General features: G+C 41.3%; 1 protein-coding gene across 1 annotated transcript in view; it reads left to right on the plus strand.

The window, feature by feature from the left end:
• Positions 1-14,720, plus strand: part of ATP2C2 (ATPase secretory pathway Ca2+ transporting 2) — a 31,979-nt gene that overhangs the window by 11,025 nt on the left and 6,234 nt on the right. The window contains exons 9-20 of the mRNA XM_042437783.1: positions 700-768; positions 1,412-1,487; positions 2,361-2,427; positions 5,798-5,922; positions 7,066-7,163; positions 7,515-7,616; positions 8,873-8,962; positions 10,614-10,715; positions 11,554-11,710; positions 12,461-12,631; positions 13,462-13,559; positions 13,663-13,713. Coding sequence (XP_042293717.1) covers positions 700-768; positions 1,412-1,487; positions 2,361-2,427; positions 5,798-5,922; positions 7,066-7,163; positions 7,515-7,616; positions 8,873-8,962; positions 10,614-10,715; positions 11,554-11,710; positions 12,461-12,631; positions 13,462-13,559; positions 13,663-13,713 — 1,206 coding nt within the window. The remainder of the gene's footprint in view (positions 1-699; positions 769-1,411; positions 1,488-2,360; positions 2,428-5,797; positions 5,923-7,065; positions 7,164-7,514; positions 7,617-8,872; positions 8,963-10,613; positions 10,716-11,553; positions 11,711-12,460; positions 12,632-13,461; positions 13,560-13,662; positions 13,714-14,720) is intronic.

Below are 14,720 nucleotides of genomic sequence, written 5' to 3' on the forward strand. Positions count from 1 at the left end.
CATTAACTCTTCTTTGATATGAATCAAAATAAGACTTCCAGTTGACTCTTGCATGGGTAGCAAGGCCTTCCTGAGCTCAATTCTGTTTCTGTATTCTGGGCTATTCGTTGGTCCTCCTGACTTGTTTCTTGAGGTGCATCCGCACTGCAGAAATAAAGCAGTTTGATACCACTTTAATTGTCATGGCTCCATCCTGTAGAATCCTGGGATTTACATTTCATTTAGAGTATTTATACCCTACTCTTCTGCCACCCTTCTGGGAACTGTGGTTTTGGGAGATATTGAACCTTCTCTGGTCAGAGAGCTCCGGCTCCACACCAAACTACAGATCCCAGAAATCCATAGCATTAAGTCATGGCAGTTAAAGTGGTGCCAAAGGAGGTTATGTCTGAAGTGCGCATGCAGCCAATGTTTCCAAACTCTGAAAGTAAGTGCTATCCCAAAGCTTCACACTAGCAAAAGAGAAGCAGCATCAGGAATGCCATTCACAGACTTTCTGCATCTTGTGTAGTTTGGAGCATAAACTCAGGTAGTCTAAAAGTAAAACTGAAAGATGCGGAGCAGCTCTGGAGGAATGCCATTGTGTGTTCTGTTTTCACGTGGAATAAAAGTATGCAAATCTGAAAGAAGACTTTCAGGATCTATGTAAGAAGTCAACCTTGTGTGACTGTTTTCTTGTGTCCCCTTTTTCTCATTCAGGGTGTTGTCATTGGCACAGGTGAAAACTCACAGTTTGGAGAAGTGTTTAAAATGATGCAAGAGGAAGAGGTAAGGAAGAATGTGGCAAAAGGAGAGCAAGAAGGGGGGAGTTCCTTTGGGGAAAATCTCCATAATTTCTTACAAATCATGCATCTCAATCTTCTACTATCTCCATGACAAAAAATACAATATTCAGTACTGAAGCCAGATCCAGCCGAAACAGAAATGTTTCCTTCTTTCCAACTGAGTGAAGTATTGAATTGGATGGGTATCATTCCATTGCATGCGACGGCGGTGTGGCGGCGTGGCAGCACAGTGGTGTAGCGGCACGCGCACACCTCAGGTGCACACCCCATTCATTTGAATGGGACGTGCCACCCCTTGTGCCCCACACGCTCCTGTGCGGCTCCCGCACAGCTTTCAGCGTATGCTGAAAGCCACGTATAGTGTGTCCCCATATAACACAGGTGCACTGTACAATATTTCTGTCGTGTAGATACACTCAGAGATATAAAACTAATGCTCATAGTTCCCCATTCATCTCATGCATTCCCTGACTAGTATGTGAAGGGTATTTGAACCTTGAGACATGATACGATTACTTCCAACGCACAAAACTCTAAGTGGATATTAAGAGTCTTTCTCTCTTCCTTCCTTCCTTCATCTCCCTCCCTTTTCTTTTGCTTTTATTCCCCTGAATTAATGGATCAAGACACCCAAGACTCCGCTGCAGAAAAGCATGGATAAATTGGGGAAACAGCTTACTCTTGTTTCCTTTGGCATCATCGGTGAGTTGAGCCAAATAATCCATTGCCTATGTTAGAGCAAATATCTGATTGTTATTGAGACGTTATGTCCTATAGAAAGGCTGTGGCTCACATAGCCTATACATACAGTCCGCCCTTGGCTTACGCGGGGGATCCGTTCCGGAACCCACTGCATAAACCAAATACCGCGCATGCTCAAGCCCCATTCAAGTGAATGGGGCTCGTGCATGCGGCGGCACGGTAGTGTGGTGGTGCACCAACGTGTGCATACCATGGGCGCACACCCCATTCATCCGAATGGGACACACCGCCCCTTGTGCACCATATGCTCCTGTGCAGCTTTCACCATATGCTGAAAGCCGCATATGACGCGGGCGCACTGTATCTAGTTTTTCATAAATATACACTAGGGATATAAGTCTTTACTAAGTTTCTTGTCAGAAGTAGCAACAAGTAATTTCAGCAGTTTTCTTCCCACTCTGAGAAAGTTTTGAAAAACCGCACTATTTGTGAAGGCAATTCGCAATTCAGGACTCATCTAGGCAAAAGTTGTATGTGGTCGTTTTTGTGCAGAATGATCGGTATACATTTATATGCTATACACTCATTTTCAGTGGTTGTATGGTATGTAGAGAATACAACCACCCTTCCCTTGAACCAGAAACATACACACAATGCATAATGTCCCAGATCTGGTGGAAAGGCAAGGTGTAGATGTTGATGTTGATGATGGTTGTGATGGTGAAGATGGTGGTGAGGGGGACAGTGGAGGTGATGGTGATGATATTTGTGGATATGAGTACACAAACTGGACCAGGATCAGGGAAAGTTGCTTGCCTCCCCATTTTGGGGATCATGGTTGGTTAAACCAAGATGGCTTCTCTATATTTCAAGGTGTTCTCATGTTGATCGGTTGGCTGCAAGGGAAACATCTCCTCGGCATGTTTACCATTGGAGTGAGGTAAGAATCTTTTTTAACTTCTTTCAAATCACTGACTGAAGATAGTAGCACAACAGATATATTGTCCATTAGGATGTAATTCTTTGCTAATTTTCTTCTTGAAGGAAGCGATGCGTAATTTTAGCAACTTTCTTCTGGCTGCGAGAAAGTCTTCAAGACTGTGCAGTGTTTTTAAAACTATTTGCTTATTCTGAGCAAAATTCATATGTGGTGTTTTGTGCAGCAAAGAGCATTTGCTGTGCAGGCAATGACATTTTCTGTCCCCAAAAAAGCTGTTTTGTACACAAAATAACCATGTATACATTTTGCATTGAATAAGTTCTGGAGTGCAATGCTTCTCGCCAGTCCAGAATTCCTCTTGTCAGGGATTTGTGATGCCTAAGAAACACATTTTTCAGCAAATGTTCCAATATTTTCTAATATACTTTCCATTCCTTATTGTCATTTATGATATAGATGGGCATCTCCTATGGGATGCATCTGGCCCATGGATCTGAGGTTCTCCATCTGTAGTATAGACAATATGGAGCAGATCCCTGGTTGACTCAGTACCAGGAAACCTCCTACGTCTCTTGTAAATATGTAGTCACTGGGATGTATAACTCAACTGAATATACATAGTTAGTTCAGCTGGTTTGGCTGCATACCGAATTTTATTAGCTCTTTGTCGGAATGACTTTAGATCAGTGCCAGGGAAAAAACTGCTTTGCATGCAGAGAAGATCCTAAATTTAGTTCCTGGTGTTTCTGGCTAAAAAGACTGGGGGTGCCATCAAGTAGTTTTTGAATTATGGCGACTCTAAGGGGTTTTCTAGGGCTGAGAGTGTGTGACTAACCTAAGGTCACTCAGTGGGTTTCCATGGCCAAGCAGGGAATTGAACCCTGGTCTCCAGGGTCATAGTCCAACGCTCAAACCACTACACCGCACTGTCTCTCTCAGCACATCTCTACTAGTGGGGATTTTCCCTTTGCTAACCTGCCATTACTTTTAGGCTGTGGTTATTGAAATTCAATAAAGTGTACATTGAAAAGTGTCCCTGCTACAGCATGTTAGCCTGCTGTTTGACAAAGACACACAAACGCCAACACTGGTGCGATGGAGCTGCTGGTGTAGGTCACTCAGCCTAGTACTTTCTGTCTTGGCCTTCTGCCTGTGTCATTTTGTCCCAGGATAAGGAGGCTACCTATGAGGCCCAAAGCAAATAAAGAATCAGTGGCGCACTTTGCTTGCCAGCCAGTGGTTAGGTACTAGGTACAATCCAATTTGATCTATTCATCAACAGCTAAGGATGAGATTAGGCACGGCCCATGGCAAAGGTAGCCTATAAGCAATGCAAGAGAAGGCCTTGAGTCCCTATATTGGGAGAAAGATGGGATGATGATAATGATAATGATAATGATGATGATGATGATGATGATGATGATGATAATAATAATAATAATAATAATAATAATAATAATAATAATAATAATAATAATAATAATGGCCTCCTAGCTACTCATACAGAAGATCAAGGATAGGGAGATATTGTAGCTCAGTGGCAGAGCCAGGGCTTGGGAGTATTACATTTCTTGTCCAACAATTATGTCACATCAAATCACTCAAGGCCATCATTTTAATTATGTCTATTTTAATTAATTTTAATCTGTATTTTATAATGCTGTTGTTTAGTTTTATAATAGGGAGGTAAGGGGATGGTGTAATTTTTATTTATGTATGTACTGTATATGTTGTTGATATATTTTATTGTTGTAACCCACCTCAATCCTTTTGGGAGAGGTGAGCTAATAATAATAATAATAATAATAATAATAATAATAATAATAATAATAATAATAATAATAATACAGTAATAATAATAAGCTACCATACTGAATCATGCTCTTCTGCAGTCTGTCATTCAAAGAATGTTATGTGTGCACTTTTCCATTGCACAACTGTTGATACAATTCTCTCTTACACACACACACACACACACACACAGAGAGAGAGAGAGAGAGAGAGAGAGAGAGAGAGAGAGAGATGATATCGCAAATGACATTTCCCTTGTTGTTGGTGTTGTGTGCCTTCAAGTCATTTCTGACTTATGACATCTCTAAGGCAGAGTGTGACAACTTGTGCAGTTGCTTACATTGGGCACCACAAAGCTTTCAGAACTCTGAATAGGATGCTGCCCTTGCACAATCGCCAAGAAAGTGCAACCGCTTGCATGACAGTATTGACACCCGTCTCGAGCCAAAAATAGGATTCAAGCCTTATGCTATGATTTCAAAAATGGCCTCTGCAAGAATTTCCAATCTCCATGTGTTTTGCATGCCAAAGCTCCTGGGTTCACTTTCTGCAGTATCTATTGAGGCAGAGCCCTCCAAAGAGCGAAAATGGCTATTCTCAGTTTGGAGTATTTTACCTGCAACGCCAGAAGGTATTAAAAGCAGCTTGTGTGCATGATGGAACCACAGACAACATCCACACCTTTTCCCACCCTTGTGCCAGCAATGAAACAGTTGTTTCTCTTTGTACAAATATTAGCCTTGCCTGCCATATCTACTCCAGCGTTTAAAAAAACGAGGTGGTATATGTCTTTATAGTTTATATGGAAGCCAGCCCTCTTATCAAATACAGTAACCAGCTGTTTGTGTAATGTCTGAGGAAATAATCCCACAGTATTAAAGAACATTACTGTTCTAAACTATGCTGGAGAAATCAAAGGCCAAACCCGGGAAATCTAGTCTAGCTCCAGAAATCTGATGGTTGCATATACTTTCTTACAGAAATTAGTAATAGTAGTTGAATGTACAGTTTTCAAAATAATTTAAGATTAATTAGTTAATAAGATCACTTGTTTGCCTTTTCAGCAACGATTTAAATATTCATTCTTGTGTTTGTTAAAGGCCAACAAGGCTATTTTTGAAGAACGAGTCAACTTTCTCGCGGCTTTAATTCAGTATCGTCTGTCTCTAACTATTTTTAAATGTAATGATTTAATGAATTAGCTAATAAATTAACACATAGACTTAATGGTGCAGACTTTTCTTAACTTTTAACATCAATGAACTAACTACCTTCATTGGCTGCATCTGCACTGCAGAAATAATCCGATTTGGCATCACTTTAACTGCCATGGCTCAATGCTATTGATTTCTGGGGACTGTAGTTTGTTGTGGCACCAGACTAGCTCTCTGGCAGTTAAACCATGGCAGTTAAGGTGATGTCAAACTGGATTATTTCTGCAGTGCGCATGCATCCATTGATTTGAGATCAGTGTTTAGCAGTAGCGCTAATGTTAGCATCCTTTATGTAACACTAATATTTGCAAACATGCCCGTTAGTGGGTATGACACCAATGGTAAATTATTGTGTGTATGTCCAGTTTGGCAGTGGCTGCCATCCCAGAGGGCCTTCCCATCGTGGTCACGGTGACGTTGGTGCTGGGTGTCTTGAGAATGGCCAAGAAACGAGTCATCGTGAAGAAGCTGCCAATAGTTGAAACCCTCGGTAAGGAGGCGAGATGTCACTGGGGAGGAACCAGTTTGAAATGTCCCCATGAGAAGATTCAGTCTTCCAAACCTGGATTGGCTAACGTGGGACACCAAATTCGGAGGAGTAGCTAATACCCCAGAGGACAGGATCAGAATGCAAAATGACTTCAACAGATTAGAAAGATGGGCCAAAACTAGCAAAATTAATTTAAACTGGGAGACATGTACCTAATGTGCAGAATAAATGAAATGCACAAACAGCAGATGTGAGACACCTGGCTGGACAACAGTTTGTGTGAAAGGTATCCAGGGGCCATAGTAGACCACAAGCTGAACATGAGTCCACGGTGTGATGCAGCAGCTTAAGAAGCCAATGTGATTCGTTGTTGTTGTTATTGTTCTTATGCACCTTCAAGTCATTTCTGGCTTATGGCAACCCTAAGGTGAGCCTATCATGGGGTTTTCTTGGCAGGTTTCTTCAGAGGGGGTTTGCCATTGACGTCCTCTGAGGATGATAGAGTGTGACTTGCCTGAGTTCACCCAGTGAGTTTATATGTCTGAACTGGGTTTTGAACCCTGGTCTCCAGAGTCATAGTCCAATGCTCAAACCACTATGCCACCCTGCTTCTATCAATAGAGTATAGTGTCTAGATTGAGGGAAGCAATAGTACCCTCTGTTCTGCTTGGGTTAGACCTCACTGGGAATACTGTGTCTTCCACATGAAGCCAACAAATGGAACATCCACTTGCACACGCAGTAGGCCTCTGAGTACAGTGGGCCCTTGGTATCCGCTGGGGTTTGGTTCCAGGACCCAAAATCCTTGGATACTCAAGTCCCATTAAATACAGTGGCACAGTCAACTGGTGCCCTTTATATAAAATGGCAAAATCAAGGTTTGCTTATTGGGATTATTTTTTAAAATATTTTTAAGCTGTGGATGCTTGAATCCATGATAAAAAATCCATGGATATGGAGGTCCAACTGTACATTATTGGAATCAAAAGCAAGAGAAGGATATAGTCTCCATTCTCAACCTCTTGTGGGCTTCTGGTTGGGCTCTGGGGGAATCTGAAGGATGCTGGATGGGGTGAATATATGCACATCAGAGGTTGGCTATCAACCTCCTTTCAGCCCAGACACTCCCTTCTTTCTTCTCAGGTTGCTGCAATGTTATCTGCTCTGACAAGACTGGCACTCTGACAGCCAATGAAATGACAGTCACTCAACTTGTAACTTCAGATGGGTTCAAAGCTGAGGTATAGTCCAAGAATTCAGGTGTTACATTGTTGTTGTTGTTGTTGTTGTTGTTGTGAGGAATGTCCATATTCAACAGGGGGTTGTTGTTACAATGCTAGGTAAAGGAGCATGCAAAGTGACCATTGTGTGTCACAACCATTGCACAGAGGGATCAAGGTGCATTGGGACACTCTTACCCATGTCCCGTTACACATCTTCATAACTTCACAGTTTCTTAGTACCTCGGCTTTGTAGGTGTTAAGTGTACATAAAGTTACGTAACTGAGACCACAAAGGACAGTTCTGGCCATAGTCCATTGTCCATGCAATAGGATCTTTTATATCCTTCTTCTCGATTTATATTCTCCTAGGTGAGCGGGGTTGGATACAATGGAGAAGGAAAGGTGTACCTCTTGCCCTCCAGACACATCATTAAAGAATTCTCAAACATCTCCGTGGGAAAGCTAGTGGAGGTATGCGACTTAACTTACTACTATTTCAGTTTCATAGTCTACTAGGTATTACTGGCCAAACCATCAATGACTTGGATTCTCTCCAGAAATCTAGGATCAGTCAGGTGTCATTGGATAATGAGGCCCATTCCAAGCAGAGTTGCTCTTTTCTTTTTGACAGTGTGTACTGTTGTGATCCTATCTATACTGATTTCATTCAGACATGTTGTCAGTCCATTTGGGATTGTTCCCAGAGCACCTATCGCTGCTGCAACCACCACTGTTTGCTTTTCCCAGAGGGACTGGATCACAGTTTGTCGGTCACGTTACTCCATAATCTTTTCATAATCTTTACCACTGCTACAACAACAGCTACTGAAAGAGTTACTTGTGATTGTGATAATAGAAAGGGCAGCAGTATCCAAGGGATAGGATTTTTTAAAGAATGCTGGAAGAGTGTTCTAGTGTATCTCTATTTTACATAGTTCTCTAAGAATTATTTGGTGGGATTCGGCAGCCGTGGAAAGTATCCGGGTCACACTCGCTCTATTACTCCCTGCAGTACCCTAAGACTACACCAGTGTTTTCTGGGGAAATTAAATGGGGTTTATCCTAAACCGGTACAGGGTGCCTTATTTTAGACCAGATTAATGTTCGTTGGTATCTTCTATATGCATAATAATCTTCTGGGTGGGCTTTTAATTGGGGAACCCAAGAATTGATACTGGGAGGTGGCCACGGATTGCACAAGTGGCCTTTGGTGGCCCTCAGTCTGCACATTTCCCACCATTTCTGAAGGTTTTCATCCTGGTGAAGCCTGAAGGAGGTCACACTATTACTCCCTGAAGAACCCTAAGGAGCTTATCACTCAGCATTTTAAACCGTCTCCAGCCAGTTTTAATTCATCGGTAGATAAAACATGTAATGTCCAGTACCTATGATATCACCAATAACAAGCGCAGAAATTCATGCGCGTGCACAAACACAGAGCGAGGGAGTGCTGACCACCCATGTTCAGACTCATGAGATAAGTGAAAGGTTGGGGGCTGATCCAATGTTCAAATATCATGTCTGTTACATTTATGGAATGCATTGTGATGCTGAGCATCGCACTCCTTGAGCCTTCCCACAACTATACTTGTGGAGAACCTGAAAAATGATATTCCCACATGAATTAACCTCTAGGTATGCATGGATAAATATAATACCTTACGGTCAGTGTCAGTGTTTCATTTCACTTCCATGTCTCACTTCATGTATACATTAATCTCTTCTAGGCTGGCTGTGTTGCCAACAATGCCGTGATAAGAAAGACCACTGTGATGGGACAGCCAACCGAAGGGGCCCTGATAGCCCTGGCAATGAAGGTAGTAGGCTGATGATGATTCCAAGTCCCATGCGCTGCGCATTAATTTCAGATTTCATTAGGCTATCCTTAGTTGGTATGCTGGGGAAAGGGAACAACTCTCTTTATACCGGCAGGTGAAGACCTTTTTATTCAGGCGGGCCCTTGGGTTTCAATTTATATAGCAAGCGTGTGTGTGAAATGGTATGCCACATTTTGGGTTTTTTTTTTTTAAAGCTTTCATTAGTAAGTATGCATTTTCAAATCTCTTTTTAAATGTTTTAACCATTGTAACCATTTTATTTTATTCTTTTTAAACTTTTAACTGTTGTAAAATTAGGAATGTAATTTAACCTTGTTTTAAACTTCTAGAAGCCCCTTTAGATCCCATCCTGGAATAAAAGCAGGGTACAAATTCAATAAAATAAAATAAAAATGACCCAAATTTTGTGGGGGTCTTCTACAAGTTCCCCTAAGCGATGGGACATTTTTGTCCAATGCAGATTTTTTTAAAAAAAGATAATAAAGTTTTTGGACCATCAACAGCACGCAGGACCTCCTTTCCTTTTACTTTCTGAGGCAGATTTTCCACATTGAGGTCAAGACTGCAAAAGTGGAGTAGTGCATGCCATGCCATTTTCACATGGTGCATACATGTGGATTGTACCTTTACTTGCACATTCAGTTGCACCTTTGCAGTTCAGTCGCACAACTTTGCCATGCATTCTGCCTGTGGAGGCTTACTCTGCAAAGAGTAGGATCTCAACCCTTATGAGGTTGTGAAGAATAGGAAACAATTTAAACTGATCCGGTCATTTATCAAAGGGAGAAAGAAACCGGTGTCATGCCTACTTCCATTTTATAAACTTGAGAGACTCCGAGGGCAAGCTGACCTGGAGATATTGGCTGCAATCCCAAGAAATAGTTTCCTCAAGAACTAATTTTGAGTTGCCCATTGGTCTCTGTAAGCGCATCCAGTGGAACTGTGGCTGTTCTTTTCCTTGAACTGTGCCATACCTATCTTTTCAAAGTTCCTGAATTTGGCAACGGTGGTTGCAGGAGCACGTTTTCTTGGCCAGGAAGAGGAGCACTTAGTTGCCTGGAATGGCTGGTGTTTCTCCAGTGGATCAGGAGACAGACTATGCTAAAGGGCCCTCTTGGATGTTTTGTGGGGGCAACCATTAAAGCTTGGAGGAAGTGGTGTCAGTCCAGGTGATGAGTTGGAATAGGATCTGCGCATGTATGTGTGAATGAGAGAGAGAGAAAGAGTTGATGAGTGAGAAAGAAAAAGGAGGAGAGAGTTCGTCTATGCCTCAGAATGCTTGATTTAGCCACAGGGACATTTGTCTTGCTTACCTGCCACTTTGACTGCTGAATATATGTTGTGTGTGTGTGTGTGTGTGTGTGTGTGTGTGTGTGTGTGTGTATATCCAGGGTACATGAATGAATGAATGAAATTCAACTATTTGGAAACTTTGGGATGCAGGATATATATCTTGCACCCCCAACCCAAAGTATCCAAACAGTTGAATTGCAAAAGCTAAATGGGAGGAGAAAGGTTCTGCCTCTGAAATTCTGCTGTATGTATATTTGGTGGCATTGCTCATGCGGAGGGCGGGGGGGGGGGATAACACTTTAGGAATAACTGCATATATCCCCACTGATTGTTTCAGATGGAACTGAGTGATATAAAAGACGTTTATGTAAGGAAGAAGGAGATTCCCTTTAGCTCCGAACAGAAATGGATGGCTGTCAAATGCACTCTGAAAAATCAGGTACAAGAAAGGAATGGTCTTCTGATTTTTATAGAACAAGGTGCCCAGAGAGTGAAATATCTCTACCCGTTCTTTTTTATGTTATGTCATACTGTTACGCTCAAACTCCACCGATGTTATAAAACAGGGTTGAGGGAAAGTGTGCCAACCAGAATACACTTTTGCAGCTCTCAATGTCTCCAAGCAAGACCCCCTCAAAATCCTCCTCCAAAATTATTATTATAATTTTCATGATTTGTTTTGGTCAGGCCTTACCTGGAATAATACAGTGTCCAGTTCTGGGCACCACAATTCAAAAAGGATCTTGAAAAGGTGGAATGTGTCCAAAGGAGGGCTACTAAAATGGTGAAGGGTTTGGAAACCATGCCCTATGAGGAACAACTTAGAGAGCTTGGGATGTTTAGCCGGGAGGAGAGATGGTTAAGAAGTGGTATGATAGCCCTATTTAAGTATTTGGAAGGATGTCATATTGAGGATAGAGAAACCTTGTTTTCTGCTGCTCCAGATACTGGAACACGGAACAATGGATGCAAGCTCCAGAAAAAGAGATTCCATTAGGAGCTGTTTGACAGTGGAACACTTTTGGCTGAATCCCAAGCGTTGTAGCTCCATCCTACGGACTCCTGGGACTTTGTAGTTTTACAAGGTCTTTAGCCTTCTCTGCTGCAGGCTCCAGGTGCCTCACAAAAGTACAAATTCCAGGATTTTGTAGGGTGGCATCATGGCATTATTTCTACATTGTTAATGCACCCTTTGTTGGACACTTCTTCCTCCAAAGGATGAAAAGATCTGTTGTTATCCTTTACGCTCCTGTTCCATTCATTCCCTTATTTCCTAGGGCCCAGAAGAGATCTACTTCATGAAGGGGGCCTTTGAAGAAGTGATGCAACATTGCACCACGTTTAACAGCGGAGGCATCTCACTCCCATTGACTCCGCAACAGAGAGCTATTTATGTTCAGGAGGAAAAGCACATGGGATCTCTTGGCTTGCGAGGTCAGTCTATGTTTGCACCACTTTATGTCCCGATCCACTGTTGAATCTCACATGGACCACAATGTCAGGCATCAGAACTATTAGGCTCCCAACTTACTGCTCTACAATAGAGATGGGAGGAAATATTCAACAATATTCCAAAAATGGTCAAAAAGAATTGATAAGAAAAACCCTGGATTGATGGGACTCTTTGGAGTTTGGGACTTATTCTGCATTCAATTCACATGTAAACCATATTCTTCCTGTGCAGAAAATAATATGCATAAAATGTTGTGGTTTCGGATTTATTCTGCACAAATTTTGCACACGGTCATTTTGCACAAAAAACGGCATTTTCTACACAGCACAAATTATTCATATTATTTCTGTGTAGATATTTTTTCTGCACAGAAAAATCCGCTTCCTGTGCAGAAAATGCTGTTTTCAGCACAAAACACCAAAAATGTGAACTTTGTGTAGAATAAATCTTGAATTGTGACTTTGCTTAGTCAATCTCAAAGGTGCTGCAAGAACCCTTTGCATATTGATATTCCAGACTTACACAGCTATGTCTTTGTATGTTAATACTTTAGTTACACTTGGTTTTTGATGACCAGTGTTTGGTTGATTTTATATATTCTTTTAGCTTTAGGTTTTATCATATCTGGTTTGATCGTTTTGGAATTCCTTTCTTTTGAAAATGAAAGGTGGCATAGGGATGTTCCAAAATCGATGAAATGATAATAAATTGTCTTTGTCCCTTCTTCCTAGTGCTTGCATTGGCTTCTGGACCAGAACTTGGCCGGCTAACATTTTTAGGCCTTGTGGGAATCATTGACCCACCAAGACAAGGAGTGAAGGAAGCCGTTCAAGTCCTCATTGAGTCCGGGGTGTCCGTAAAAATGATAACTGGGGATGCCTTGGAAACAGCTTTGGCCGTTGGTAAGTGAGATATAAACCTTTTATTTGTGGGCCTGAATCCAGTTGTTCTCAATCAACACTTAAATAGTAAAGCAACACTTCTGCAAATTTCATTGATTCGGTGAGTCTATTCTAGTTAAGACTAGCAGTTGGGTTTAGACCAGACCTGCACAATTTGGCAATAGGTATGGGCCAAAATTAAAACAGGCTAAACTTCTTTGGGCTGCAAATCGGTTTTAATTAAATATTAATTAATTATTTAATATTATTAATATTCCATCTTCCTCCTCCTCTGCCCAGACGTCTCCTTGGAGGAGCCTTACAGGGTGAGCATTCACCTTTCCACCACATGGCCCTCTACTCCGAAAGAGGCCAAGCAGATGGAACCATAGCATCGCTGGGTGATGGCCATCCAGGCTTTACTTCTGTTATAAATGATTGATTATTGATTATTTTTAAAACTGGAATTTTAACCAGAAATCAGCAGGGAGACCAAGGAGCTTGATTGGAAAGGAAACATGTTTATTCCCATTCATATTCCAAATTCCGGGACCACGACTGGTTACATTGAATTAAACATTTACTCCCCTGTATATTCATTGGATATCCTAGCATATCGGTTTGGGATTCTAGAAGTATCAAGCGTGAGGCCACACTTAGCCCACCTTGGGATATATAAAGTCAATCATCACAATGTCCCTTCATCTCCTTTTCTCTAGATGAAATGGACCCGAATTATTCAACCTTTCCTTGATATTGGTTCCATCAAGGCCACCAGAAACTCTGCACCAACTGAGTGCATTTTTCCTGATCGAAATAGTCGACTGTCATTATATTTCTTTTCTTTTCAGGTAGGAATATTGGTCTTTGCAATGGGAAAATGAAAGCAATGTCTGGGGAGGAACTGGAGAACATCACCGACTCGGCACTGTCCTCAACAGTCCAAAACGTAATGGCCCTTGAAGGGATTGCGAAAAAATGGTGTGTGACCGTTCTTCTTAAATCAGCAGCAGTCTCAAAGATCTCTCTTTGTTTTTGTTCTCTTCATTCAGGTTTCCATCTTCTTCCGAACAAGTCCCAAACACAAACTTAAAATCATAAAGGTATCTCCTGCCTCCCATCTAGTAATGCCCTTGCATCTCTTCCTGGAGTAATTGGGTTTGAATTTGCTCCCCGGTGGTTGCTACTTTGCTTCCGATTTGCCCAATGCTTTTCTGTTGAGATTCCATTTGCCTCCCTTCGTTTCTCTTTTCTTGCAACTCATTCTGGGAATGATCTTCTGCTAGTGCAAATAAAGAAATTTCCATACCCATCCATTTCGATAAAGGGGAACAGAGGTAGCTATTTCAAAATTATCATGGATCTGCGTGTGCATGTACTTTGGAGAAATAATGCAGTTTGACACCATTTAAACTGTCATGGCTCCATCCTACACAATCCTGGGATCTGTAGTTTTGTGGAGTACCGGCATTCTGGCAAAAAAGGCTAAAGACCTTATAATACTACAAATCCCACCATTTCGAAACCACAGCACTTAAAGTGGTGTCAAACTACACTATTTCTACCATGTAGATCCCTTGCAAAGCTTAAACCATGCATCTTCGAGCAATAGCAAACTCAGAGCGTTCATCCAGCTAGAAGATGCCTTTTTCCATTCCCTTTGGCAATGAACTATTGCCAAAAGAAGGAAATATCTTGTGTATTTCCCCCTTTTTGTTTCTCCTTTCCTTTGCCCTTTGTCTCCAAAGGTTAGAAATGAGGTTTGTTTAATGTTAGCGGTGGTTGTTTTCCTTGGTTGAAATTTGCACAACTAGTTAGCAAACACTGCAGTTTTCCGCTTGCTATGATGGTTGGCTGCTCTGCTAATATGTATCTTCCATCATGGTTTTTTTCCTATATTTTTTATTGATTTTATCACAAATTAAAAAAAAATTATCATACTTTTCATTTGTACATATTTACAGCGTTATTGCTTCCTTCCTCCTTATCCATTTCCACATATTGATACATCTTAATTTTTAACCTTTCTATATATTTTCTTATTTTATGTACTCTACATATAAATGTCTGGTAAACTAAGACCTTTACTTTCTAAACTTCTTTTCTAACC

Source organism: Sceloporus undulatus, chromosome 8 (genome assembly GCF_019175285.1).
Source record: "Sceloporus undulatus isolate JIND9_A2432 ecotype Alabama chromosome 8, SceUnd_v1.1, whole genome shotgun sequence".
NCBI classification, from domain to species: Eukaryota; Metazoa; Chordata; class Lepidosauria; order Squamata; family Phrynosomatidae; genus Sceloporus; species Sceloporus undulatus.